Source organism: Amblyomma maculatum, chromosome 7 (genome assembly GCF_055883805.1).
Source record: "Amblyomma maculatum isolate TAMU_Amacu chromosome 7, ASM5588380v1, whole genome shotgun sequence".
In the NCBI taxonomy this organism is placed as follows: Eukaryota; Metazoa; Arthropoda; class Arachnida; order Ixodida; family Ixodidae; genus Amblyomma; species Amblyomma maculatum.
This window is the reverse complement of record NC_139350.1, coordinates 67,286,860-67,312,408: the sequence shown is the minus strand read 5'-3', so window position 1 is coordinate 67,312,408 and position 25,549 is coordinate 67,286,860. Positions and strand designations below refer to the sequence as shown.

Sequence of the window (25,549 nt, the reverse complement as noted above, 5' to 3'; positions counted from 1 at the left end):
AGTTCAGTCGTTCAGTCATGTCCGACTCTTCGTGACCCTATGGACCATGTCACGCCACGCTTTCCGGTCTCTCACTATCTTCCTAACATCACATAACTTCATCTGCAGTGCCTCGAGGATGCCATCTAACCATCGCGTTCGCTGCCTACCCCTTCTCCGGCGACCCTCACCTTTCCCAACATCAAATCTTTCTCCAGCGACTCCTCTCTTCTCATCAGATGACCAAAGTAGCTGAGCTTTCCCTTAGAAAAATGTCTATGATCACTTTATGCAACGTCTTTAGACAATATGATTATAGAAGCTATCGACCATCAAAAGAAAGTCTTTAGGACACGTATGATCTATGTATGATCTCCCTTCCGACAATTGGCCACCGGGATTGAATAGAATGTATTTACATAGAACGTATTTATACCTCCTATGATTACCCTATTGATAGCGTATATGGACACTGTAACGACTGTGTTCCGATAATTGGCCACCGTTATTTTAAAGAATCGTGTTCATACAAAGTATTAATACCTTGTGTTATGCTAACTATATTTCAAGTGTCCAATAATAACGTGTATTTTACTCACTATTCACATGCATGTAATATTTCGTGAAAAGTGAGAGTGGCGAAAGAAACAGATGCAAATTCATACCTTCTTTTATTGCACAAACCCTTGACACAGAAACACTTGGTTTCCGACGGCAACGACATTGTGTGTTTGATGTACCAGCCATATCAAAATTTATCATGGTGTCACCTAGAAAAGAAATATACATGCTCAAAATTTTTCTGCCAATTTCGCACGCTTTGTGCTAGCATCACACACATCTCTCTTCACTCAGATGCCTGTTTTTCCTCAAAATATGCTAACTGGTTTCCAACCACTTTCTGTACAAACTAGTACCTGCAAAACACCCTCAGGAGATAGAGACTATTGCTGTGTTTAGTTGTATTCCTTTTGATCCTCTATATCATTCGACATTAGTTTATCACAATAGGGTCCCAGGAAACAAAGGAGTGAAATTTACATGCCAGTATGCTTGGTCATCAGATACTCTCTCCTCTGCCATTTGCTGCATCAAGCAAATACACATGTTGAGTGGCAACGTATCAGTATGTATACATACATTTTGGTGCATGCTACCAGCAAGTGATGCCACTATGCCTGTTTGCTCCCATTTTTCCTGAGTGATGGCTATGTTTGCCATAGCAGATGACACACACACATAATTACTGAAGGAGACCAGCTACACCAAGCACCTAGGGGATACAAGAGCGATAATAGGGAATGATAAAGTATATTATAGTTAGCCTACAATATGCAGTCACACATACTTTTTGCTACATATGCAGGTAACAAATCTCAATAGTGTATTCCCAGAGAGTAAGAAAATAAGAAAGTGCCACTCATGCCCATCTTTTCCTTTCAAGAGCTTGTCATCAAGGTAAAATCTTTTTCACATATGAAAGCAAAATTTAGAATACCTTTCTTTTATAAGAAGTCCACATGGATGCTGCTAGGTCCCACTGCTACTTGTCCAGGAAGTCAGGTTGCCTTGTTACTTGTCGGCACAGACCACGGCAACAGGGTGTCTCCAGATATGGTCGAATGAAGCAACAAGAGGACTGCATGTGCATATGAGAACACTAGTCAGAACAGCAGGAAGAAAGATTTTTTGAATAATAAAGGAAAAGTCAAATGCACAAGTAAAAGAAACATAGGAGGAGTATTTCATATGGTTGCTGAGTGACAGCATGAAAAGCCCAGAATTGAAAATGCAATGCTCCACTGAGGAAAATTACATAATCATAAAATACATAAATACATAATAATCTAGGTAATCTCAGGAATAGTGGCAAGTCTTATGTAGGCACTATCTTTTGGAGATACGTGGAAAGACAAGTCATATGGGGTGGTAAAAAATGACTGGTTTGGTTTATGTGGTTTAACATCCCAAAGCAACCCAGGCTATGAGAGATGCTGTAGGGGAGGACTTCAGAGCATTTGACGAGCTGGGGCTCTTTAACGTGCACTGACATCGCACAGGACATGAATGCCTTTTTGCTTCAATTTTGAGATTACTGCTGAACTGGTCGTACTCAAAATAGGTTGGCGCTACTTTTATTTAAATTTAGACAAGGTCCTTTTGAGGATACAAGACTTGCATGTGTCCCAGACACATTCAGGGAGACACGTTGGCCCTGTACAAAGGCTTAAAACGTGGAGAGCTTGTCTCATTAAAACCCACCCGGCCCCGCATAATCACTTTTTGGTACCTAATAATGCCTGCTTTGGCTCGTCAATAGTAGGCTACCGACAATAGGAGCAAAATTATTTCATCCTTAAAAAATCATGCAGCTTACTGCTGGAATATGCAGTCACACATAATTTTTGCTACATATGCAGTTAACAAGTCGTAATAGTGTATTCCCGAGAGTAAGAAATTAAGAAAGTGCCATAAATGTCCATCCTTTCCTTCAAGAGCTTGTCACCAAGGTAAAATCTTGATCACATATGAAAGTCAAATATAGGAGAAATACCTGTCTTTTATAAGAAATCCACATGGATGCTGAAGAAACCATGCAGCTACGTCCCACTGCTACTTGTCCCGGAAGTCAGGTTGCCTAGTTTTTACTTGTCGGCACAGACCACGGCAACAGGAAGTCTCCAGATATGGCTCAATGAAGCATCAAGAGGACTGCATATGCATACGAAAACACTAGTCAGAACAGCAGGAAGAAAGTTATTTCGAATAATAAAAGGAAAAGTCAAATGCACAAGTAACAGAAACAAACAAGGAATACTTCATATGTTGCTGAGTAACAGCATAAAAAAAGCACAGAATTAGAAATACAATGCTCCACAGAGGCAAACTACAGTAAAATGCTTGTGCACAAAATTCTCTTCTAGAGTGGAAGATTCAGTGATATATGCAAGGGGTTACGTTTATCTATTGTGCATGCAACGGTACTATAGGAATACAACAAGGTTGACGACTGGGCACGTTGGTATGGGTTCATACTGCCCCAGCCAAAAGACGAGACACAGCAAAGAGGAGGACAGGACAAGGCTGGACTATCAACTGAATGTTATTGATAAGAAGAAAACAACGAAGACTCCTTCCGAAAAGCTCGCGCACAACCCAACCGGTGGAATGGCAGGAAATTGGGAAGAAGATGAAGAAGAAAATTCAAAGCCAATTCCAAGTCAAGGCCTAACTAACGACTTTTCTAATAGATGAAGTTCCTTACAATGAAGGCTAACAGACGCCTTAGCCACACACTTGTCCTCGGCTTTAGCAATGTAAAATGCTTCAACGAACTCTGTGCAGAGTTGATTACCATTGCTGTAAATACACCCGTATTATTGAAGTCAGGCGCACAAAGGGACGGGTCATGCTCCGACTTACACTCTCGGGATTGCACATGTAGCGCAAGATTAGAACTCGCCTTCCCTCCCAGAGAATTGGAGTGCTCCGTCAGGCGCACATTTAGACATCTGCCTGTCTGCCCGTAGTAGCACCGGCCACAATTCAGCGGAACGTGGTAGACCACATTCTTTCTGCAGGTGGTGAACTTTTTCTTATGTGACACTGCACAACGAAAACTATCACGAGGTACACTGTCGAGCCCCATTCTAACTCTAGCGCACAAGGCTCCTATCTTGTTTCTCGCTGTAAATACAACGGGCAGACAGGCAGATGTCTAAATGTGCACCTGACGGAGCACTCCAATTCTCTGGGAGGGAAGGCGAGTTCTAATCTTGCGCTACATGTGCAATCCCGAGAGTGTAAGTCGGAGCATGACCCGTCCGTTTGTGCACCTGACTTCAATAATACGGGTGTAGTTTACAGCAGTGGTAATCAACTCTCCAGAGTTGGTTGAAGCATTTTACATTGCTAAAGCCGAGGACAAGTGTGTGGCTAAGGCGTCGGTTAGCCTTCATTGTAAGGAATTTCATCTATTAAAAAAGTCGTTAGTTAGGCCTTGACTTGGAATTGGCTTTGAATTTTCTTCTTCATCATCTTCTTCCCAATTTCCTGCCATTCCACCGGTTGGGTTGTGCGCGAGCTTTTCGGAAGGAGTCTTCGTTGTTTTCTTCTTATCAATAAGATTCAGTTGATAGTCCAGCCTTGTCCTGTCCTCCTCTTTGCTGTGTCTCATCTTTTGGCTGGTGCAGTATGAACTATAGGAATACATTACTGTCTGGGAAGTCAACCTCCACATCCCCAGGTATCAAACTATCTCAGAGGTTTCTGAAAGATTTCTATGCAATGACAGGAAGATCTTTCACTATCAAACACAGTTGCAAATAACACTAAAATCTAATGAGCCCATGTATGTTTCTCTTAAAAATGTGCGGATGAAGGAAATGTAGTTGCTGCTCCTTTTATTTATTTACTTGTAACTAATACTGCATCATTTCCAGCTATAGCATGCGTGAACACAATGCAAACAATAGAGGTGAGCAAGCTTATCTAAAGATTTAGAATGAGTTTTTGTAATAAAATGAACAGAAATTTAACTAGCCATGTACAGGAGACAATGCATGTACTAAAGCAGAGCTGCACAGATTTAAGAGCCTTAAAAGCTCTAGCAAAACACCCTTCTTGTCACATTTGCCTTTTCACAAACACTATAGGCTGGCCGAGAGGTAGCTTAGGTACAATACCTCTAATTATCACATTCAAACTGATCACTTTTTCAAATACATTGATAAACATAGGTACACATGGCTGAGCTTTCAAAACATCATCTGTTGGACAAAACCCTCATTATACTCTTGGATAGGTCTGATAATAAAGATCAGCATGGCGAACAGCCATTCGGCGCTTCCATGCGCTATGCAAGCTTAATAGCCTTATCATATCTTACAGAACACTGTTGTAATTTTCAACACCTGAGAACCAAATTCCATGGGGGTTTAAAGGAACATCTTTGAGCAAAGTTCACTGTAGGATATTGCCCCCCAAAAACCCAATCAACAATAACACATGTTCGACAGCCTCTGGCTTTCTGCACAAAATACAGTTCACACCCCATGGCAGAAAGATCTCTCTCTGCCATCTATGTTTATCCAGGCAGAACCCAAACATGCAATTTAAAAAGATTTTTAGCAGGTTGTAAAGGCATTCGTTTTACATGTTAGAATGCATTATTATTTGATAAACACAAAAGGGCCGTCACACTGATACTTCCCTTCGTCTTGCAGCTCACCCCTTCTGTAACAAGCCCCCTCATGTTTGCAGAACTCAAAAACACACAAAACAATTAAACAGAAAATATTCTCCAACAGATAAATATCAACATATTACTTTTGTTATTGCTAGTAACTATTTGGCTCTAGGGTTAACGATGCATTTATTTAGGTTGTAAATAAAATGAGTTCGGAAGTTAATTGCAAATCTTGGTGACTAGCAAGAAAGTAAATATTTGTGTATATGTTGCTTTGAGCAAAGTAAATGTTCTCATTTAGTCACAGAAAAACAGAATACCACTTGAACGAACGTCACTTCGACGATGTATTCAGTTGTACGAACTTTATTAAATCCCCCCACTGAAGAAGCTCTATTGAACACTATGCAAACGCACTTCATTTTAACAAACTTCAGTTGTTGCTCATTTCAGTTCAACGAACATTTTCCGCGGTGCTATCCGGTGTCTTCAAAGTCATACTGAGCGCTTAAAAAAGCACAGTCTGCACTCTTTGTAGCATATTTTTATGTTAAGAACCATTCTTCATTATCGCGTGAAGAAAAGTGGCCGTTATTTAGCTTTAAAGTGAATTGGCTGCCTAAACTAGCTTGTAACCAGATGAACCCATAGCTGTCTGCACGCTTAATTAGATGTACAGTCATAGCCAGTCAAAGCCAGATCTTCAGCCCTACCAGGCCCTTTAGCTCCAAGAATTGCAAATGTGTGCATTTTGGTTAACCATGATCTGCTTGGAGAAAATGAAAGCCTTGTCTCCTCAGCAGGCCATTGTAATAGGCAAGATTCTCAGGAGCTTGCACAGTAATCGAGTTCAAAACCACTGTAGTCCTTTCAAAAGTGCTGCAAAAGGTTACGCATTCTTCACTTGCAAATCAGCGCAGTGACAAATAAATGGGCTCAGATAAGATTTGAACAACCTAAAAATCTGTGACAGATTTTCTCTTCTTGGGCTCCAAGATTACCTCGGAAGGAGACTGTAGCCATGAAATTAGGAGACGCCTGCTTCTGGGAAAGAGAGCAATGGTCAGCCTTGACCGCCTAGTAAAGAGCAGACACATTAGTCTGCCAACCAAGATCCGTATAACTCGTGCTATGGTCTTTCCAGTTGTGATGTATGGATGCGAGAGTTGGACTGTGAAAAAGGCTGACCGCCGAAGAATTGACGTGTTTGAATTGTGGTGCTGGCGAAGACTCTTGAGAGTTCCTTGGACTGCCAGAAGATCAAATCAGTCGATATTGTCGACCATAAACCCTGACTCCTCATTGGAGGGTCAAATTCTAAAGTTAAAGCTCAGCTACTTTGGTCATCTGATGAGAAGAGAGGAGTTGCTGGAGAAAGATTTGATGTTGGGAAAGGTTGAGGGTCGCTGGAGAAGGGGTAGGCAGCGAACGCGATGGTTAGATGGTATCCTTGAGGCACTGCAGATGAAGTTATGTGATGTTAGGAATATAGTGAGAGACCGGAAAGCGTGGCGTGACATGGTCCATAGGGTCACGAAGTGTCGGACACGACTGAACTGAATATTTCTTGAAGCTAATGGAAACAATCTTCCACGCATTTATTTCAGTCCATTGAACTTTCATTTCAAAAAACATTTTCCTAAGGTCCCTTGCACTTTGTTCAAGTGAAACATCACTCTATGTGTACATATGCTGAGGCAGTCTAAATAAACAGTAACTGAATGTCAGCATGAACATGCACACATATGCACAGTGCAGTCCGCTATATTATGACACCATGTTTGTCACTGAGCTATTAAAACACAGGTTTACTCAATTTTGCCTCAACTAGAAATAGTAGGTACTACTGCAATAAAACAGCTAAGTATATCTCCTGTTTTAAAGCTCTGAAGAGGCCATGAAAAATTTTCTTTAGTGCAGACTATGAGCAAGATTCACCAACATGTCAGTCGCGCTAAAAACACAGCAAGAATGATATAACAACACCGAGCTGGTTTCAAGCTTTGCTTTAATGAAGCCTGTTACACATCCGCCCTTTATACTCTCAAAAGAAAACAATAAATGCAAAGCATGAACCAGTAAAAATTATACAGTTATAAAGCAAACACATGAATGCAAACAACATGAGCATGTGATACCTACCAATTCAATGTCTCCTTTACAGGAGGGATGCTTTAGGGCAGGGCACCCATGGCTGATAGAATAAACTGCCTCAACAGATTCATGACGCTGTCTGCTTCATATTCAGGCAGCCCTCCCTCGATGGCAGATGAAATCTGCTGCAAAAGCAGTGTGACAATACAATTGCATCAGCTGGACTGCAAGCATTATTGCCAAACAAGCCGTAAATGCAGTAAAAGAAAGACTTCATTAAATCCATGCTTCTCAAAACCCATAACATACCATTACTTTCCCTACACTCCTAAAGAAAAGCTGTCTCAGAAAATGAATTCCTAGCAGCTCTAGGTCACATGCCATAAGTTACCAAAAAACTCGATCCTATCATGTTTCAATTCTGACCCTTGTCAGCAATGTCAAACATTAATAAACGAAGAACTTCCATAGTTGAAATTCACTTTTCAAAATATGCTGTTTCTCTGTGAAGCTTAAAGGTTCTTAGAAATTAAACAAAACAGAAGACTAAGTTTGAAAGCTCTAATCACTTAATTCACAGCCAATTGTTAGCTTGACCCACATAACTTGCCACGCCTCCGTTAAAAAAAAAAGAAAAAGAACACTGGGCCTGTACTAAAATAATACGTACTGACCTACTAAGGATATAAATATAACTATTACTGCGTTGAAGTCTGCGAATTGTTATAAATAAAATTATATATCACCCCCCCCCCCCAATCTGTGCTTACTCTAAAGGAAAGCTTAAAAACCTAATTTTACGCGGAAAGTCGTTGCTTATGGACTGTTCCAATAAAGCGGTAACCGCATGAGGCGACAACCCCTAGCGATCCGTCGCGCGACGCCGCCGCCAACGCCTGTCGTTGTCGCTGGTGCATACCGCACGGAGCGACGGCGCTCAGCGGCAGAAGCGCGTTTTCAGCGTTGCTCTGTTACCGCCACCTCGTCATTCGGTTAAGGGGAATGCAATCACGCTATATCCCAATTTCAACACTAAACAGCATGAAGTACGATAAAACACTGATGAAATTTCTTGTAACGCATCGTATTTTAAAGGGTCACAGGGCAGCGGTGCGTTACTATACACTGCGATGCAGACTTGCATTGCAAGCAGCGACTTTCTCCTGCTCCTTTCGGAAATTAACAATATCAAGCCACGCTAACCTTTTTCTTTCTTTTATTACCCTTCCAAGCTTTTACTGAATTATCTCGATGCACTCATATATATACACGGATCAGACGAAGTGAGCGCGTGAAGGCACCAGGTTCTTCGCCCAAACCGGACTAGGAAAACTAACTTTACACGCAATAAAAAGAAAGCCAGAACGGAAGTTGAGCACCCTAAAGCCCTCTGCGATTGGCTGCCTCGCGAGCTGCTTCCGGGCGACACGCGAAATTTTCTAAAAACCCAGAAACCGAGCGACGGCGACGAGCGGCAATGCTTTGGCGGCAAAGCCCGTCGCGCGACGGCGTCGCGCGGCATGTCGCCGCGAATTGTCGCCTCATGCGGTTAGCGCTTTAACCTCGAATTACCGGCTCCATGTGCAAATAGCTCAACGAAGAAACGCTATAAATAAAAGCGAGCGATCGCACACATCTGATGGAATTTAAAAATGACAGGTTTTATACGTCTACATAGCTTTTACGCAGTACAAGGCCTCTCTCAATATTTGAAATTTGACGGTTATGGCTGCGAGGCCAAGCGGTTGTTTACCTTTGAAGAATTAGTAATAACTCCGCAAAAAAACGCCTTAAATATCTGAACTATGTTGCAAAATGATCGGAAAGAGGCCGCGGACAATCGAGGATCACTTTTTAAAACTTAACTAGGTGATAAAAACGCTAAACAATGAAAAATATTCCTAGAGCATTGGTCGTGCAGTATGCAGCAAAGTAAAAAATGGATAAGCGCTGGTAATGTAAAAGCTGCTCACTTCTGAAACACAAAATTATCCGCGAGTATGCGCAAAGCGTTTATAAGAAAGGAATGAAAAAGTTTGTCAACTTACATTGAAGATTTCTGGCAGAAAGAACTATTTTCCACGCTCGACGTCGCCAAACAGCCAAACGCCGCCTCTCAGTCACGGGCGTTCTTGCAGATCTTCGGTGCGCAATCACGTGACACATGAAGCTGCATCACGTGTTTTGTGGAGTTCGCTTTCTTTCTTTCTTTCTTTTTTTTCCAGTCGCGCTGCCACGCCGCGCTGCTCCATCACGTGTCTTGTGGAGTTCGCTTTCTTTTTTTTTTTTCCAGTCGCGCTGTCGCGCCGCGCTGCTCAGACGAAAGGCGGGATTAGTGGAACGCCGAGCGAGCGTCAGTTCTGTGCGTTCGCTATCTTGTGCTTTCGTTCTTTTTCTTCCGGTGTTTTTGTGGGGTAGCTGGTATTCGAGGCGACGCAGAGACTCGGAGTGGCGAGCCCACTTCAGCGATCGTGTATTTGCTTCCTTCATTGCAATGAAAACTTGAGTTCTTACCGTATGCCCCAGGTAGCACAAAGTGGGCTCTGAAGGGTGGGCCCTGGTGGGCCCGATGTAGGCAATGCAGGACAGCCCCGGTGGGCTCAATGTGGGTGCTGCAAGAGGGGCCGACGTAGGCCCGAAGGGGGCTGTCGACAAAGCCCCAATGGGCCCCACTAGGGGCCGATGCAGGCAGCCCTTGCGGGGCTGCCCACATTTTTCCGGCATTGTTAAAAGGGCACATCCCGCCAACTCCCCGCGATGGTCCTACTTTGGACCGATTTGGGCAGCCGCTTTGGAGGAACATTTTCTTTTAATTTCAGTTAGCCCCTCAGATAATCTTAAAAAAAAGAGAGTCGAGCGTGGGGAGTCACAGCAATTTGACTCCTTTCTGCCACTTTGCGACTCTTTTCTGTACGAAAGGAGTACCAAAAGGAGTCAGTTCTTGCAACCCTCTCCACTGCGGGCGTCTGACTCTCCACGTGGTCCTAACGGAGTCACAGCCATAGACGGCGGGCGGGGATTAAAACGGCTGCTGAAAAAAAAAAAAAAAAAAAAAAAAAAAAAAAACTTGTGAAAGCGCTTTATTTTCCGCTGTCTTGCCACATTGTTAGGTTTTGCTTGCTTTTGGAATGCAGCTCCTATGCGCCCGTTCTTGGCTTGCGGTGCGTTGCCGTCGGCGTAACCGATGGGTTCTCATTTACAGTGCACGTAAAGAATCACAGATGGTGCCGTACTAAAAATGAAGCAGCAGAAGCAGCATACATAACCACGCAAGACATACGATAGCATCACGATGCAGAAACATGAAAAGGCCATGGAGATACAAATTAGGCATTGGGAGCTTTAAAACACTAATTAAACAAAAAGCTTCCCACGACAGTGCAAAGAAAGCGTCTAATCAAACAATGCAATTTCACACCGCGGAACCACTTCTCCTCCAAAGTAGAGGTCAAGGCACTCGGGCAGTGCTTCATCTCCAGGTCGCGCAGTGCACATTATGCCGGACCTGGCCACCCTAAAGGCGTAACGGTGCCTCCTGAACTCCAGTAATTCAAGCTTTTCAAGCAAAAACATTATTTCGTCGCCAACAGAAAAGATACCCACAATCTGGCAAAACTGTGGGTCACTTCCTTTCCGCATAACCAGCACATCTCCCTCTTGGTACATTATATTCTGCACATTCACTGATCTAACCTGTAAGACAGTGCCAGTTGGTAGAAGCTCTTTAACACAAGGGTGCAGTTTATGTCTTTCTACAAGCTTTACACCTGTTGAAATTGGTGCACTGTACAAAAGAGGTTCACTGAAATGGTAGCTTTGCAGAAGCTGGTGCCTGTATGCTAGAGTCTTGCAGATGTTCTTGTGGTTCATTACTCGAGTTGCGAGGCTTTTAAAATACTGATGTTTGGCCTTAAACCTCATGCACCAGAACTGCTTCAGGGGACCGAACAGGGATATCATGCGGGGATAATGGATAAGGTAGTGCATCTTTGGAATCAGACGAGTGGATGGATGGCGATCTAGAAAAGAGCACAAAAATTCTTCAATTTTGTTCTCTAGGTAAGGAAGTGCTTCCAATGGAATTTCGTCAGACAACACAATATCAACAATTTCTCTGAAGAGGAGGTAAACCTCCCAATCCTCATTGCCTTCAGGAATGCTTGAGCCCAAAATCTGAGGCAATAGTCGAAAAACGCACCACTTCTGCGATGCAGTGCCCTTCATTGTGCCCCTGCCATGTACGAAGTTCTCACTTAGGTGTACTGGTTTGTTAGCCTTGTCATGCCGGCCGTATTGAAATGTGGTGATTTTCTGTATATCTGATGGCGTTAAGATATTGTCTTCAAATAGCCGTTTTAGAACGTGTTGCATCACAAATGATAGTGCTCCCTCAAACAGATCATGCATTATATCTGGAGGTAACTGCGTTGTCACATCGAAGTTTTCAAGGAACAGCAAAGCTGACCGCTCATTCACACCATACAGCCGCTTGTAGAGGGTTGGATTTACTTCAATAGCTGCCATGTGGTTCTCGTGAAGCTGCTTTGTTCGTATTTGACATTTATTTTCCTTTGTGAGTGTTCCAAGGTTGGTGCTCTGGGCTAGGCAAAAGCGGCAAACAGATCCACGGGAAAAGTTACAAGTGAAACCGCCTAAGCGATTCATAGAAAGGTTGTCACCACAAAATGCCAAAACAACCACCCTTAGAAGCACTTCTTTACCACCGATTGTGACAGGAAGCCCATCTTCTTGCAATGCTTTTAGCTCAGAGACCAATGGCTTGAGCACAAGCTCTATGCCATGCTTTTGCACATCGACATTCTTTGCTATTAATGCAAGATGCAACATCTTCAACTGTGAACGGTATTTCGGAGGTATGTTGAGCACACTGTAGTAGACTATAAAAAGCTTGTGCACACCCCTTGCTGCTCCTATAGGATTAACTACTTCAAGTTCGTCTGAGTAAAGTAGAATGTAGAGCAACTTCTGATTGACGTCTATTGGCATGTCATGCATGACCTGCTGGTAAATTCTGCCTTCTCGAAAGCTGCATAGTGTAGCAGTTTCGACAACATCAGGCTTCATGAGCTCTCCATCAACATCCTTGCACTGCACAAAATTATGCAGAACACTGCCTATTGGAATGTACTGGAAGGAAGCTCGGTCACTCTCGGTATAGGCAAATTGCTTTGCTTCGGTGAAAGGAAACTTGACCTTAGCATAGCATTTTCTTTGGTGCGCTGACCGAATGTCACTAAAGAGGTCGCTAAATGAACTGCAATCCACTACTCCACTCATGCATTCTGGCACGGTAGAAAAACACTTAACGAGTTCACCTTTTACAAGATCAGCAAATTGCTTCAGGGCCGACTGAATTATGATCTCGATTTTTCTAAACAAGCTTTCACAAACAGAGTGAGGAATTTTCCTACTTTCGCCAATATCAAAGAAGAGTTTAGCAAGGTTTTCTTTCAGAGAAGTGACAAAGCCATGGAGAGACAACGACTCCGGCACCTCCTTGCGTCCTGGACCTTGCGGCGAGGATGGCTCATTTTGCAGAGAAGATAAACTGGCAGAGCGTTCATCGCTGGCCACCACTGAGGTGTCCGAGTCAGCAGCATCAGCACTACCACTCGATTCTCCGAGTTCAAATTTCGCTGCAGTTTCGTGGTCACCGGACGAAATCCATGCATGGTGTTTGCGATAAAGGTGGCTTCGGAAGCTCGCCATAACTTTATACTGTTTTTGACAACCATCGATGCCGCACGCGATAATGAAACTTGGATCCGATGAGTGATTATGTTCGAGATGCCACACGACAGTTATGAACTTACTGGCCGAAAATGGGCACACAGGGCATCGAAAACAACAAGCGGAAATCATAGTCACTGAACGTTATCAACAGCACATCGGCGGCGAACACGCAGGGCACACAATTGCGAACTTATTCCACGCAAACAGCCACCGACACACACCTGCGGAAAATCGAGCACCGCGCGGCTTGGCGCAATTTCGCGGATAAGACTGGCGCCTACGAATGCCGTTTTCCGCGCGGTTTCACGTTAGCATCACAGCCAAGCTGTAAAGTCAAGGTCTGCGAACAGCGCGAAACGTGCGTCGTAACTCTAGCTTTTCGCGGCGCGAAAATCAGCGCATCCTGTTCATGCGATCTCCTCGCTCGCCTACCGTGCGACGCGCTTCTGGTGAAAGTCGAAACCATGCCAAGGCACTGACCGGGCTGAAAGTCCACCGCAGTGAAGAGGAGAGGGGTGGAGGATGTGATCACGTTGAGGAGAGTAAGAGCACGCGTGAATCATAGGAGGACGAATGCGCAGCAAACACCTCCTTGCCTAGCTGCCCCTTTCTCCCTAACGAAAAGGCGCGAATACATTGCGTCAGCCGTGGGATGCTCGCACCAGTCGCCATTTTCGGCGGTGGCGTGTTGTAGGACTCACTGTGGGAGTGCGGGCGCGCACTAAGCGGGGCAAATGTCATATTCGCTCAACAATGAAGCGCGGCATGACGCCGAGCAAACTCCCATGCAGGTAGATTGTTTGGTGTCGTACGGAGAGTCGAGAAAAATAATCACATTATCAGGCACCCAGAGGCTCGCTGACTTGCGCGCAAGCCTTCTTGACAGCGAGTTCGCCTACTTGGTGGATGAGCACCTGCTGATTCAGGTGAGTGCTTGCTTTGCATACTGTGCATGATGTGTGTTCCGAATCTTTTTCAAATCGTGAGCACATGCGGGCGACACTTAAAACCATGATACGTTTGACGAGAGAGAGAGAGATGCTGTACGGAAAAAGAAAGAATGAACGTGGTACCGTGTTTTGCAGACCGATTAATGCTTGCGCATGAGCACAATGTACGGTCGTCACTAATTAAAACTCGCTAATCGGCCGCGTGGCCATGCATGTTCTTTTTATCATGCCCTTGAGCAATAAACATGTACTCTTAACCGTCGAGGAGTGATGATTTGAGGCCAATCACTGACATATTATCGTGTTGCAGTCGTGGACGGGTGTACGAGCTTGATGTGTATGCGCCTATAACGCACGAAATATTTTCCTGCACACTTGCACCTAGACGCGTACGATGAATGTTTGCGATACCTTCTTTGTGCACTACGGGTTGCGCTAATATAGACTAAAAAATTAGTTTGCTAATCCCCCTTCCGTCTGTTAAGAAACGTGATTTTTCGCCAGCGTACGCTCTTATCGCAAACTCAGGATGGCGTCGGGCGCTCATTAATTCGGGTGCCGTTGGACTCGCATCGGTTAGAAGCTTGTACACGCTAATAGGGGAGCACACTCTCGATCGTCGAGGTGTTGCTTGGCGTTCGTATCTTCATGCTCCTGCCTGCGAACCTCTGCGGAAGGCGTGAGGATGATAGGGGAACCGCCGCCTGTATATAGCCTAAAACAGTAAAGCCGCATAGTTTCGTTTTCCCGCATAGTTTCGTTTTCAGAGCTTCGTTTTCGTGCCCGTGGCTATGGCCACCATCAGCCGTGTATCAGCCAGCCTGTGAAGCCGAGCTACGCGAATTTTAAACGCTAATCTGAGCGTCATTTTCCATTCCGGCTCGCTGTCCACCGAGGCGCTGTTTCCCTCGCGTCCGTACGCGTTGCTCTTCCACTGTGTGCATGAGCGCCGCACGCTAATTGTTGTTTTCTGTCCTTGCGATGGAATTGTAAAAATGCAACTGCAGATTGCAATTTCTAAATGCATTCATGCCCACAAAATTATGCACATACTTCAATTTTATTGCACGTGCATACTGCGTGCTTTGCAAGCCATTTGTTGAAAGCCAGTTTGCCACTTTCAGAACAATAAAATGCAACACATGGCTAATGGTTGTTATCATAGCTTATCTTGTGCATACCTTTTTCTTCTCTCTCTCTCTGCATGCGCGGGCGTGCGTTCGTGTGTGTGTTCACTCTATGCTGATGCTGCTTTTTTGTTGTGGAATTGGTGTAGGTTGGAACGAAACTGGTAAAATTTTCAATTCATTCGTCTTTAAAACATTTTTTCTTTTTTTTCTTGTGGCAGCAAGGAAGCAATGTCTAGTAAAATATTAGTGCAACCTAAAATATATGCTATGGACTGCTGTTTCATGGTTGGTGTGAGGGCCATATATTGTTTCAAGATCAACAGAAAGGGCAACCCCCATCAGCCTGATATCAGTATTTAGGTAATACTTTTGGTGTCATCCTATGAGCTCGCCATAATCAGTGCTCATTTTCAGGTATACAATGACCGATTCAAGTGTTTTGTAGACCTTGACCCTGAGAAAGTATTGGAGGACGGGGCACGGATTAACCTGCTTCTTGGTGAAGCTCATCATGGCCCGCCTGTAGAAAGGTATATTTTAAATGCACTCTTTTTTGAAGGGAAACTGTCGCGGGAGATATTGACATTTGTATCAAGTTATCCATTCTGAGAGTAACTAGGATTTGTGTACTGAATTCAGAAGGGAATATTTCGAGAAGTGCATATTTCACAATGTTGGGTAACTTGAAACAAAATATGTATTTCCCTTTTGGATAATGTTTCATGAGCTAGTGTAATTACTTGTCTGGTGACTTGCTTTTCAAATGAATTGCTCCTAAGCTTTGGGGGAGCCTAGAAATCTGGAGTTGTTTGCTTGAGCCTTGTTTTTGATCTTCTCAGTTAGTGCAATGACGTATCTTTATTATCACATTTCAGGCCTACCAACAGAGTACTCCAAGTTTTGCCTCAGACAGAGAATAGGCAGGACGGTGCAAAAAGTGTGGACCAATACACTTTGCCACAAATGCCTTTACATATAGCTTCAGAGGTTCGAAGCGTAAAGCAGGGTGACGTGCCTGACAAACTCAGGAAGAAAATAGTTGACTGGATTGCCTTTGACATGTCCACGCATCTAATGTAAGTGGTGAATCTCTGGTGCCGCAATTGTATTTACCTTCCCCTGTACTGACTGCTGCCTCAGTTATATTTACCTTGGCCTAGAATCCACTCCGTTACCAAAACAGATAGTTGGGTTTCCCTGCATAACACGTCCTCCTGAAGGTGATTTCCTCCTTTTTATGCACACGAGCTGAAAATGTGCTTTCGAAGATGTCTATTTATATATAACATTACTTCAAAGAGAAAGAACTGGGAAGAAATTATTTGACAGATCGCTTAAAGAGTACCTGCTGCATTGGGAATGTAACATCCCAGAATTGAGCTGGTGATATGTTGCTCATGCCTGCTGTGCGCTTTGGCTTTCTTGTGATTCAGCGGATTTGGTTAGTTGAATAAAATATTGAAATTAGTGTCACTAGTGGGGAGAAAACAACCTAACCAGAGCTGAAAATCAAAACTCACTGCCAGTCTGAAACAGTATGGCATGTAGCGAGGACTAATGACAGCCAAAACCAGGCCTCAGATGTGCACTTGTAAGCAGATGGTAATTAAACATTGGCCACTTAAGGCATGCAACTCTCTAACTGAGGTATTTAAAATTCAGCCTAATTTATTCAATGCAAATCAAATACCTCAAACTTTTTTCACCTCCATCTTGTACTGCTTACACTTGACTGAACGTTTTTTGTGCATTGTAAAAGTGATTGTAATAACAAATAGAGGATGCAAATTCAACTACTTAGTTTTATTTATGTCACCTGGTAAAAATAAGCTTTTGAAATATTGCATTGTAACTGTAATATGCAGCATAGGTAAGGTTATTTTTGCTGTTATTTACATGCTGTTCTAGCACATGTGCAGTTTATGCGTGGCACAGCAGTTTAGTTTTGTATACACATGGCATGCAAGAAAGGATTTGCCGTAGTTGCCAAAAATGTTTAATGGAAAAGTCAAATTTTTGTGTGCATTAGTTCTTCAGATATGAGCAAGCATGTTATTACCCAACTCATTTAGGACACATTTCTTCGGTATTTAAAGTCTAAAGTGTAGTAAAGTGACTTTTCTTCTTATTTTGAGCTTCCTGATTTCTTCAGTTTTTTGTTTTACCTTAAAGTGGTTAAGTTCTCTTTGTATCTTTAAAAGGTGTTAAAAATGTAGCTCCACAAAGGTGCACTTGGTGAAACTACATCTCATTTCTTCAAACGTTTGTGAATAATCAGACTATGTTGTTGATGCTAAGAACTCACTATCTATGTTCTCGACAAGTTAGCAGTTACAGCTCTCAGCCCTTTGTATCCCAATGGCCCCTCATACTGCCAGCAACTATCAGCAGAGTACCCACGAGAATGAAATGTGGAGAGGAAATGGTATTAAACAGTGCTGCCATGCCACCACTGGCATGTATGCAATATCTTAAAATGGTTTTTCACAGTATCACTTTTCTCATGTGACCAGTGGTTTGGTCATGTTTGGTGAAAATACCTGGATACTGGTATGCAAACCCTTTATTTGTAATTTTAAGTAACTCTTATCTTGCTTTGCATTCATTGGAAGAATTCATTATTTTGCCTTGTAAAGCACTCCTAAACTTTAGCATTCCTACAATCATATTTCTTTCATCCAGGTACCCAAAGAAGTTGTACAGTGCAGCAGCAAAGTGCCTGGTCGACAGCCATCCGCAGCTCAAGGACAGCTCAGAGAACGGTTATGTACGAGAATTTTGCTTTTACATGGTTATAAATTGGAGTTTTAACATTGCAAACCAATACATGCGCTATGGAGGGAGCCCTGGTTGAATGTGTCTCATAATTTGGATCATCTAAATAGTGCATATATGAACAGTATCATAACGATATTCATATTGCATTGATATGGGAATAGAATGAGTATTTTCGTCAACGTTTTGTTGCAGAGGAGATTTATAAGCTATTGAATAACCTGCTTTATGCAATGACACATAGCAATGAAAAAGAAAATAACTATGGAGTATACACTCCACAAAATCTAGTTTTATTGTTAAAACCTCAGCGTCAAAAAGTACAAGACCGATTGCAGAGGACATAATAATACTGCACATATGTACACTGGCAGCGTCCATAGCAAAAAAAAAATGGTGTCTAGCAGACATCTGTTTAGTACTCTGAACCCTTAGTTCATTAACCTTCGCACGAATTGAGCTTTGCTATGCAATTGCCAGCTGGCCAAGCCTCCTGCTTTATCTAAATGTGCCTAGCTTTAACACATATTTTCATGTTTTTTTTGTGCTAATAAGGGCTGTGCATTATTGCCTCTATTGCAAAAACCAGTGCTGCTGAGGCCCAGCGCCCCACGCCATACCTGATTACCGGACCAGTGTGGCGCTGGAGACTGGGATACTAGCACGCTCCGTACTGGTGACACCGGTCGCCCGAAAAAAAAAAGCCTTGCATAAAGACTAAATAGGAATTAAGTGGCTCACATGCGCAAAAAAGCTGGAAAAAAAAATTAAAAATTCCAAAATAAAAGCACCAGCACGATTCAAAACAGCCACTGCGTTTTTTTCGAGCTCGAGATGCCAGCCATTACACCAAGTCGAGAACTGGGAGATGCATAAAAAGCCTTGCATAAAGACTAAATAGGAATTAAGTGGCTCACATGCGCAAAAAAGCTGGAAAAAAAATTAAAAATTCCAAAATAAAAGCACCAGCACGATTCAAAACAGCCACTGCGTTTTTTTCGAGCTCGAGATGCCAGCCATTACACCAAGGCGAGAACTGGGAGATGCATAATTACTTTTGCATTTTAAGTCCACCTGGATATTTTTAGAGTTGAAACTTCATGTTTAGATGTGTAGAGATTATGCTTGCCGCTAAACGATTACACATTCTTGAGCACTGGAGCTTGCTGCTGGCTATCGAGACTTGCCACTGATGTTTTGGATGTCTGTGCATTATATTATGCACGGAAAACGTTTCAACATGCCATGTTTTACAGCACTGACAATTTTCACTGTGCTGGCTGTTTGCCCTGCTGCCGCGCACTTAATTGTTGCTAAACACGGATGTCCAGTGCAAACATGCAAGCAGGATAACCTGTCAAAGCTTCCCAACCAGCACATGGAGTAGCAAGAATACTATTTTACTTCCAACTAAAGCTAAGTTATATGTAAACACTTTAGGAAGCCTTGTGATAACCGAAGGCGTGACTGGTTCATACGTAGCGCAAGGGCACAAAAGCAGAGAAATATGTTTCATTCTGCTGTTTCTACTTGGCCAGTGGGGGATACGCTCGCTAATGCATAGGCCTTGTTTGAAGCCTGAAATTGAGCCAGCAGTGAAACTTTTTGCGGTAATCACCATGTTTCAGTGCCGTAAAAATAATTTCAGGTTTGGCATTGTAGCCTACATTGTTCATTACATTTTTCAGTTGTAAGGTAATTCGGCGTTGGGTGATGAGAAGCAGGGCTGCACCGATAGGAGTCACTTAAGAAAGATAGACTCTCTTATCTAATCGAAAGAAAATGAAACTGCCTTCATTTTTTATTTAAGTGAGCAATGGATTCCAAGAAAACGGCGCTTACTGGGACTATATTTTTCATTTGCTTTGGGTCTCGGCTCCCCAGTTTCCGGACTTCCAACTATTTCCAAAATGATGTTGGGACCATTGTGGCCCCAACGCACATACAGTCTTTGTTAAAAATATATGGCCTAAGGGGTTTGCTTCTGAGCCATTTAACAGAGCTCCTGAAAGGCGTCCTGGAATTCCTAAGCTCGAGAAAGGTGAGGACAAGACTGTCGCGTCACCTGCGAGATTGTGAATGCTGGAGACGCGCTACAAGCCACCGTTACAGGGCTTAGAAACAAAACCCTTGGGCCGTATATTTTTTACAGACTATACATGCAGTGCTTCTCCCAGTGGCACACCCAGCGTCGTAAAGCAAAAGCAAGCGTTTTATCCCATTGTACAAGCTCAACCAGTGCCTCCCCGTCACAGCTCCAGTGAAGTTTTCAAACCACCAGTGCACGAGCAAAAGCCAGTGCGAAATATATACTATTTTCGCACTGGAAGACGCTGGAGAACATTGAATTTGCATTAGGGATGTCAGTGTTTTCGCAGTTATTACTTTATTGGTGTGTTGTTACTCAGAATGGTGGCCTTCACTGTTATGGTTCAAGCAGAATCTCATCATCTGAAGTCATTTATGTTGTGCGGTGCACCTTTTTAGGTCTGTCACCTGTTCTGTCATACGTGAAGTGATAGTATTGCATAGGTGATGTATATTTTAGCTTCATATAAGCTACAACCAGACCTCTGTTGCAATCATCTGTTAATTACTTTTTAATATATTTCAGAATAAGGCACCTTCCATTGAAAAACTGAGTGCTAGTCAGTTCGTCTTTATGCAGGCCTCCTGGTACTTCTCCCTGAGGAACAAATTCAAAAACATTCGAAAAAGAATGCCGCCTGGCTGTCCAGAAGTGGACGCACAAAAGGAGAAAGTCAAATTGAGGAAGCTCGCTGAAGGCACTCAGTGTGGGAACTCATTCCGCAGAGAGGTAATAAGTGCACAACAGCATGTTCAAACTTTTGGATGAATGAACGGCTTCTTTTCGTTCATTATTCTATACTCAAAATTTTTCTTCTGATTTTTCAATCTGGCTTACACAGCTATGTATTCCAAGCATGATTTTTGTTGCATGAAGCATATGCTTCCACACTCTGGCATCCTACAGCTCTTGTTGCACCATTGAAGACTATATTCTGAAATGCAGGAAAATTATTTGCATGCTGAAGAAGTAGTGCTGGTCTCAGTATGCACATTTTCACAGGAGTACCTTTCTGCCTTTTGACAGAACATTAGGCAACGCGTTGCATCATGATGCTTTTACTTTCAGACTGTGGTGGAAACCACATTTGAAATGGATCCCATTTTTGTGAATCAGACTGTAAACTTCATGAAAAAAGAACTTCAGAAGACGACGCCTAATATGGAATTGATAAAAGACGCCATGGATAGGACTGCGCCTGCAAGGCGCCGAGCCCTCGAAATTGAGAAGTTGAACCTGAATGATTTCTTACAAGTGTATCCAGCATTGAAGGTTGACAAAGAGGTGACGTTTCTAAACCAGCAGTGCACGAATATTTTGTTCAAGGAAAAGGGGCAATTTTATGGCTCCTTTGTTCATTTTATATTTTAGAGCACAGGCTTCTGTATATATTTGTGGTTGATAAATAGTACCATCCTGTGCATATAACCCTACTTTTAAGGACTCTGTGAGCATTGTTGAGAACACTACGTAGGATGAGGGGACAGTGCAAAAAAATGCAATGTGGTAATGTCATCAATGTGAACTTGAATTACCACGTTCGTATTGAAAACGCAAAAAAAAATGGAAGTCAGCTGTGCTGAGGTGTCTAGCTGTACAGTGCAGTGTATTGAGGCTGCACAATGTTTTGGTTGGAAATAAATGTATGCCTGTTAATTTAGGTAATGGGGGTTGTGGTGAGGAACCTCTTGCAGATTCAAGTTCTGAGTACAAGCTTTCCATTCAGATTTAGGTATTTTGCTCTGAATGTATTTTGGATAGTAAAGAAAATATATTGGCATCATTTAAACCTGAATGTCATTCATCAAATACACTGGGCATGTATTTTTTGGATCTGTCGACAGAATATGTCAATATGTAGCTGCTGAGCGTACGTTTAGCTCTAACAAGAAGCAGGATATGTACAATTGTATGAAATCATGGTGCAAATTAAGTTATGAATAATAAAGTTTGTAATGTTCCTTAAGTGTGATTTTCATATAACCAGTTTAGGCAGATCTTATTCAAGAGACTGTTTAATATGAATAAACCCCTGTTCTGCGCCATAGATGTTAACAATATATTTTTTTTGCATTTCTGCTAGATCTGCAATGAATGCTATCGCCTCACGGGCATTCCTGTGGATGTGAAATTGCTGGAAGCACTGAGAAAACACAGTGATGGTATTTTTGATGCGGCAAGATGCAAACAGTCAGCATTGTCTGTATACTGCGAAGTGATGTCTGAAGTCAGAAACGCAGAGGGGATTGCCAAGAACTGTAAGTAATAACCTCATATTTGAAGGAAAAATGCAAGTAATGTTTTGTCATCAAAGAAATTAAGGTACCAGTGGTGTGCGCAAAAACCGGATGTCTAGCTTACAAGTGCTTTTTTTGTATTTTGTATCAATATGCAATGACAAAGGGATACTAAGCAATATGCAGCTTTGAAACAACTGCTGTTGTGCTCCAGAGGATACAAGCGATTGTAAGGAGTGTAAATGCACTTCTTTACAACAGGGTTGCAATATGGGAGGATGGTGGTTTCAGCGAGAGATCTGAACACTAGTTGGTTTGTTCATGATGTAGCTGGTATGTAAAACGGCAAACTCTGCTGTAGAATTCGGACAGAAAAGTGTGACAGACAACTAACACTACCTCGAAACACCTAAATAATGTTGTTAAAAAATTCAGCAAATGCCCTGGCTTTGTGATTCATGCATTGCTCCATTATCTTTTATGCTTCATACATTGCTTTAGGGAAGAAAATGCATGCACTGTTGATGTTTGTTCTTTTAATTTGCACAGCACATAAGAGTTATAAATTTGATTCTTGACTGCCATGTACAGTCGTGGACAAAACTGTGCAGGATGCGGATTCGAAAAAAAAATTATTTCTAGAGTAAAGTGTAACTACCTTCTCTCAAGGTGAAAGTTTTTGTAGACCCATGGTGAAGTTTGCGTTTGCGGGAGTGTCCATCAGCCGGATGTGTTCGCCGCATGATGACAGATTAAAGAAAGAAAATGGTGATAGTGATTGGTAGTGGTTAATAATCATTGATAGAGGTTAACTGATTCATAAAGGTTCGTAGTGATTTATATTGATTATAATGATGGATGAAGGTTAATAGTGATTGTTAGAGGATGGTAGGGATTAATAATGAGTGACAATGAATAATAAAGATTGATAGTGATTGACAAATGTTGATAGTGGAAGTCAGTGACTGATAAAGGTTGATAAAAGTGACTGATAAAAGTTAGTTTATAGTAATAGACAGTGACTGCTAAAGTTGATTGTGATGGTATAGAGGTTGACAGTGCCTTTAATAGCCAGATTCAAATGAGATGTCAAATCAATACACTGAATAGGCTTCCACTGTTCAGCTCTTAAGACTAGCTAAGAACAATCCTGTAATGATTTGTTTTTGTCACATTGAATTAGATTGGTAGCCTCTGTGGCACTGTCGGCTTTACAGCCGGTCTCCTTTTTTCTCTTCATCTTTCTGCCTTGACCTCTTTTTTTTCTCCCATAGCGCACAGGTGTTTCCAGGCCAATAATAATCATCTGCTTATTCCTCGATTGTCTGTCTCATGTGCTGCCTTATGTATAATAATCCGGCAATGAGCTCTGCATTCCTGTGAACTTCATTCTCTGTTCTAGTTTTGAAATTCCCAGTTCTATTCGTCTCTCTTAACATGAATGCGTAATCGTTTATTGACTGATAACTTTTTATTGTCATTATAATGTAGTCATAGGCAAGGGTAGCTACAGCAAGCAGTTTTTTAATTGCTTTAATCATGTTGCAAGCATATCTTTTTTTTTATTTTAGATGCCAGAGGAGTTGGTGCCCTCATTTTGTTGCCACTCTTGTTGAACGAACGAGGAGAAAACCTATTCTCGCCACTGGTAAGAGTGTACATAGTGTACTGTATTGGTTACCTGTAGACAGCTTAGAAAGTCGGAGAATGTTAGCATAACTTCCTGCTACGCATAGTGCTCTCAGTTCACACGACCTCTATAACTTCTTTGGTGGAAATATTATTTGTAAGTACAGAGTTATGTAAAAAAATGTCTTAAAATTTTTTTGTGTGTTACTTTTATGAAAAGAAAATGTACCTATATTTATCCTTACACAAATGCCACAATAACCAAAAAGAAATAGAAAACTCTATTTGGTGAAATATTGTCTAGGTATTTTGACAATTTGTTTTTCATCATTGTCTTTCATTTCTTCTTTTTCAGTGTGTATATTCTTACATAGTTGTAGAGTAAATGCTCATGTTTGAGAAATATATCTAGATGCCATAGGTACCATGGCTAAAATGTACCACAAAGCATTTGCAGCTGTTTTGGAAACTAATGTGACAGAGTTAAGGGTTGGAATGTTAGAGTGTTAATTCTATTTACATGATGTGACCAGCAGAAAAAGGTCACATTGTAGCGGCAGCAGAAAGTAGAACATGAGAATGATGACTACTAAAATTTATCTTCCACTGTCATTAAATGCTCCTGATGAGATGACTCATCTCAAATGGAAATGTTGGCTAGCTATTTTTTAACACTTGGTGAAGGCCTCTGCAGGCTGCTAACATCCAGAGCAGTTCCTATATTGTTGCAATTTTGGGTGTGCAATGAGCTTAACTGCTATGCTTGCACTACATGTTCTGTTTATAGTTTTCACCTAATGTTTTTGCAAGAATGGATGGCTCAAAAGGCACCAGCCTAACAATTGATGTCAATGTGCATGGAAAACAATGTTTAACCTTCTTATTTTACCTGACCCAATGCAATTTATTTCACTGACAGTGTAATACATTTTCATTTGGCAGGTACCTGGCAAGCGGTGTCTGCACCCAACAGTGATATACAATGGGAGTAGCCCACTTACATCAGAAGCAATGCACGTGGCATTTGAAGACATTTGCATTGACGTCCTTGACCTAACAGAGGGATTTTGTGTGGTTTTCTGTATGTACTGGGCATATAGCATTGAGTATGCACCAGCATTGAAGCACACGTTTTGTGTGATTGAGCACCTGCTTGAAATAAAGAAAGCAAAGTTGGGTGCAAGAGCCCTTAAACTGCTAACAAAACTTAGAGCCCAAGCTGGCAAAAAGCAATGAGACTAATTTTTTGTGTGTTTTGCAGCTTTAATTGAAGTGCACAAGTGCAGTGTACATTTTCAGGGCCACCGGTTTATTATTACACTAAGTGGCATGAATAATCCTCAACCACTCCGCAACTTTGTTAAGGTATTCTGCTTTCATGTGTTTTTTTTTTGTCCTATATGCTGTGTCAGACACACTCAGTATGTATAATCATTTAATAAAGCTGTCAGTTTTTTGCAGCCTTGTCTTTTGCAGAAAAATGTTCACCTAGCATACACTGCATTATGCAGACACTCACGAAACTGCCAAACAGTTAAATGGAGGATACTGTTAGTGTGGATTTTAGAAGCATTCTTTTAAGGGTCACCAAAACACTTCCTAGGGGTTTAGATGAAGGCTCCGAATAAGGATTGCCTTTAGCAGCTTTACGCGAGCTATCCGACGCTCAGTGAATGCAATATGCCTCCATAATAGGAGTCTTCTCACTCCAATAAGCATCCCGC

The 25,549-nt window shown here is 42.2% G+C and overlaps 2 protein-coding genes and 1 long non-coding RNA gene across 4 annotated transcripts; 1 reads left to right on the top strand and 2 right to left on the bottom strand.

Annotated features, from left to right (window-relative positions):
- Window positions 1–448: 448 nt before the first annotated feature.
- On the bottom strand, window positions 449–9,519 carry LOC146183589 (uncharacterized). The gene is made up of 4 exons (XR_014708780.1): window positions 9,310–9,519; window positions 2,534–2,691; window positions 1,478–1,618; window positions 449–749 (listed from the first exon to the last, which is right to left on the bottom strand). It is a non-coding gene; the product is annotated as an uncharacterized LOC146183589 (long non-coding RNA).
- A 1,135-nt stretch (window positions 9,520–10,654) lies between these two features.
- On the bottom strand, window positions 10,655–12,991 carry LOC146183588 (uncharacterized). Its single transcript, XM_084608378.1, has one exon. It carries the CDS (start codon window positions 12,989–12,991, stop codon window positions 10,655–10,657), a length of 2,337 nt encoding a protein of 778 aa, XP_084464504.1.
- A 549-nt stretch (window positions 12,992–13,540) lies between these two features.
- Window positions 13,541–25,268, top strand: LOC146183587 (uncharacterized). Of its 2 annotated transcripts, XM_084608722.1 has the most exons (9): window positions 13,541–13,941; window positions 15,510–15,625; window positions 15,971–16,171; window positions 17,778–17,862; window positions 20,539–20,688; window positions 21,028–21,243; window positions 22,043–22,217; window positions 23,768–23,844; window positions 24,768–25,268. In XM_084608722.1, the coding sequence occupies exons 1-9, from the start codon at window positions 13,750–13,752 to the stop codon at window positions 25,059–25,061; spliced, it is 1,506 nt and encodes a 501-aa protein (XP_084464848.1). In that variant the 5' UTR covers window positions 13,541–13,749; the 3' UTR covers window positions 25,062–25,268. The 2 variants fall into 2 exon arrangements, with proteins under 2 accessions (XP_084464848.1, XP_084464849.1); XM_084608723.1 differs by lacking the exon at window positions 21,028–21,243.
- The last annotated feature ends 281 nt before the right edge of the window (window positions 25,269–25,549 follow it).

Coding starts and splice junctions, on each gene's coding strand:
- LOC146183588 (XM_084608378.1), bottom strand. CDS start 12,991: ATGGCGAGCTTCCGAAGCCACCTTTATCGCAAACACCATGCATGGATT.
- LOC146183587 (XM_084608722.1), top strand. CDS start 13,750: ATGTCATATTCGCTCAACAATGAAGCGCGGCATGACGCCGAGCAAACT. Junction 17,863..20,538: donor ACAGCTCAGAGAACGGTTAT/GTACGAGAATTT, acceptor GTCTTTATGCAG/GCCTCCTGGTACTTCTCCCT. Junction 23,845..24,767: donor AAAACCTATTCTCGCCACTG/GTAAGAGTGTAC, acceptor TTCATTTGGCAG/GTACCTGGCAAGCGGTGTCT.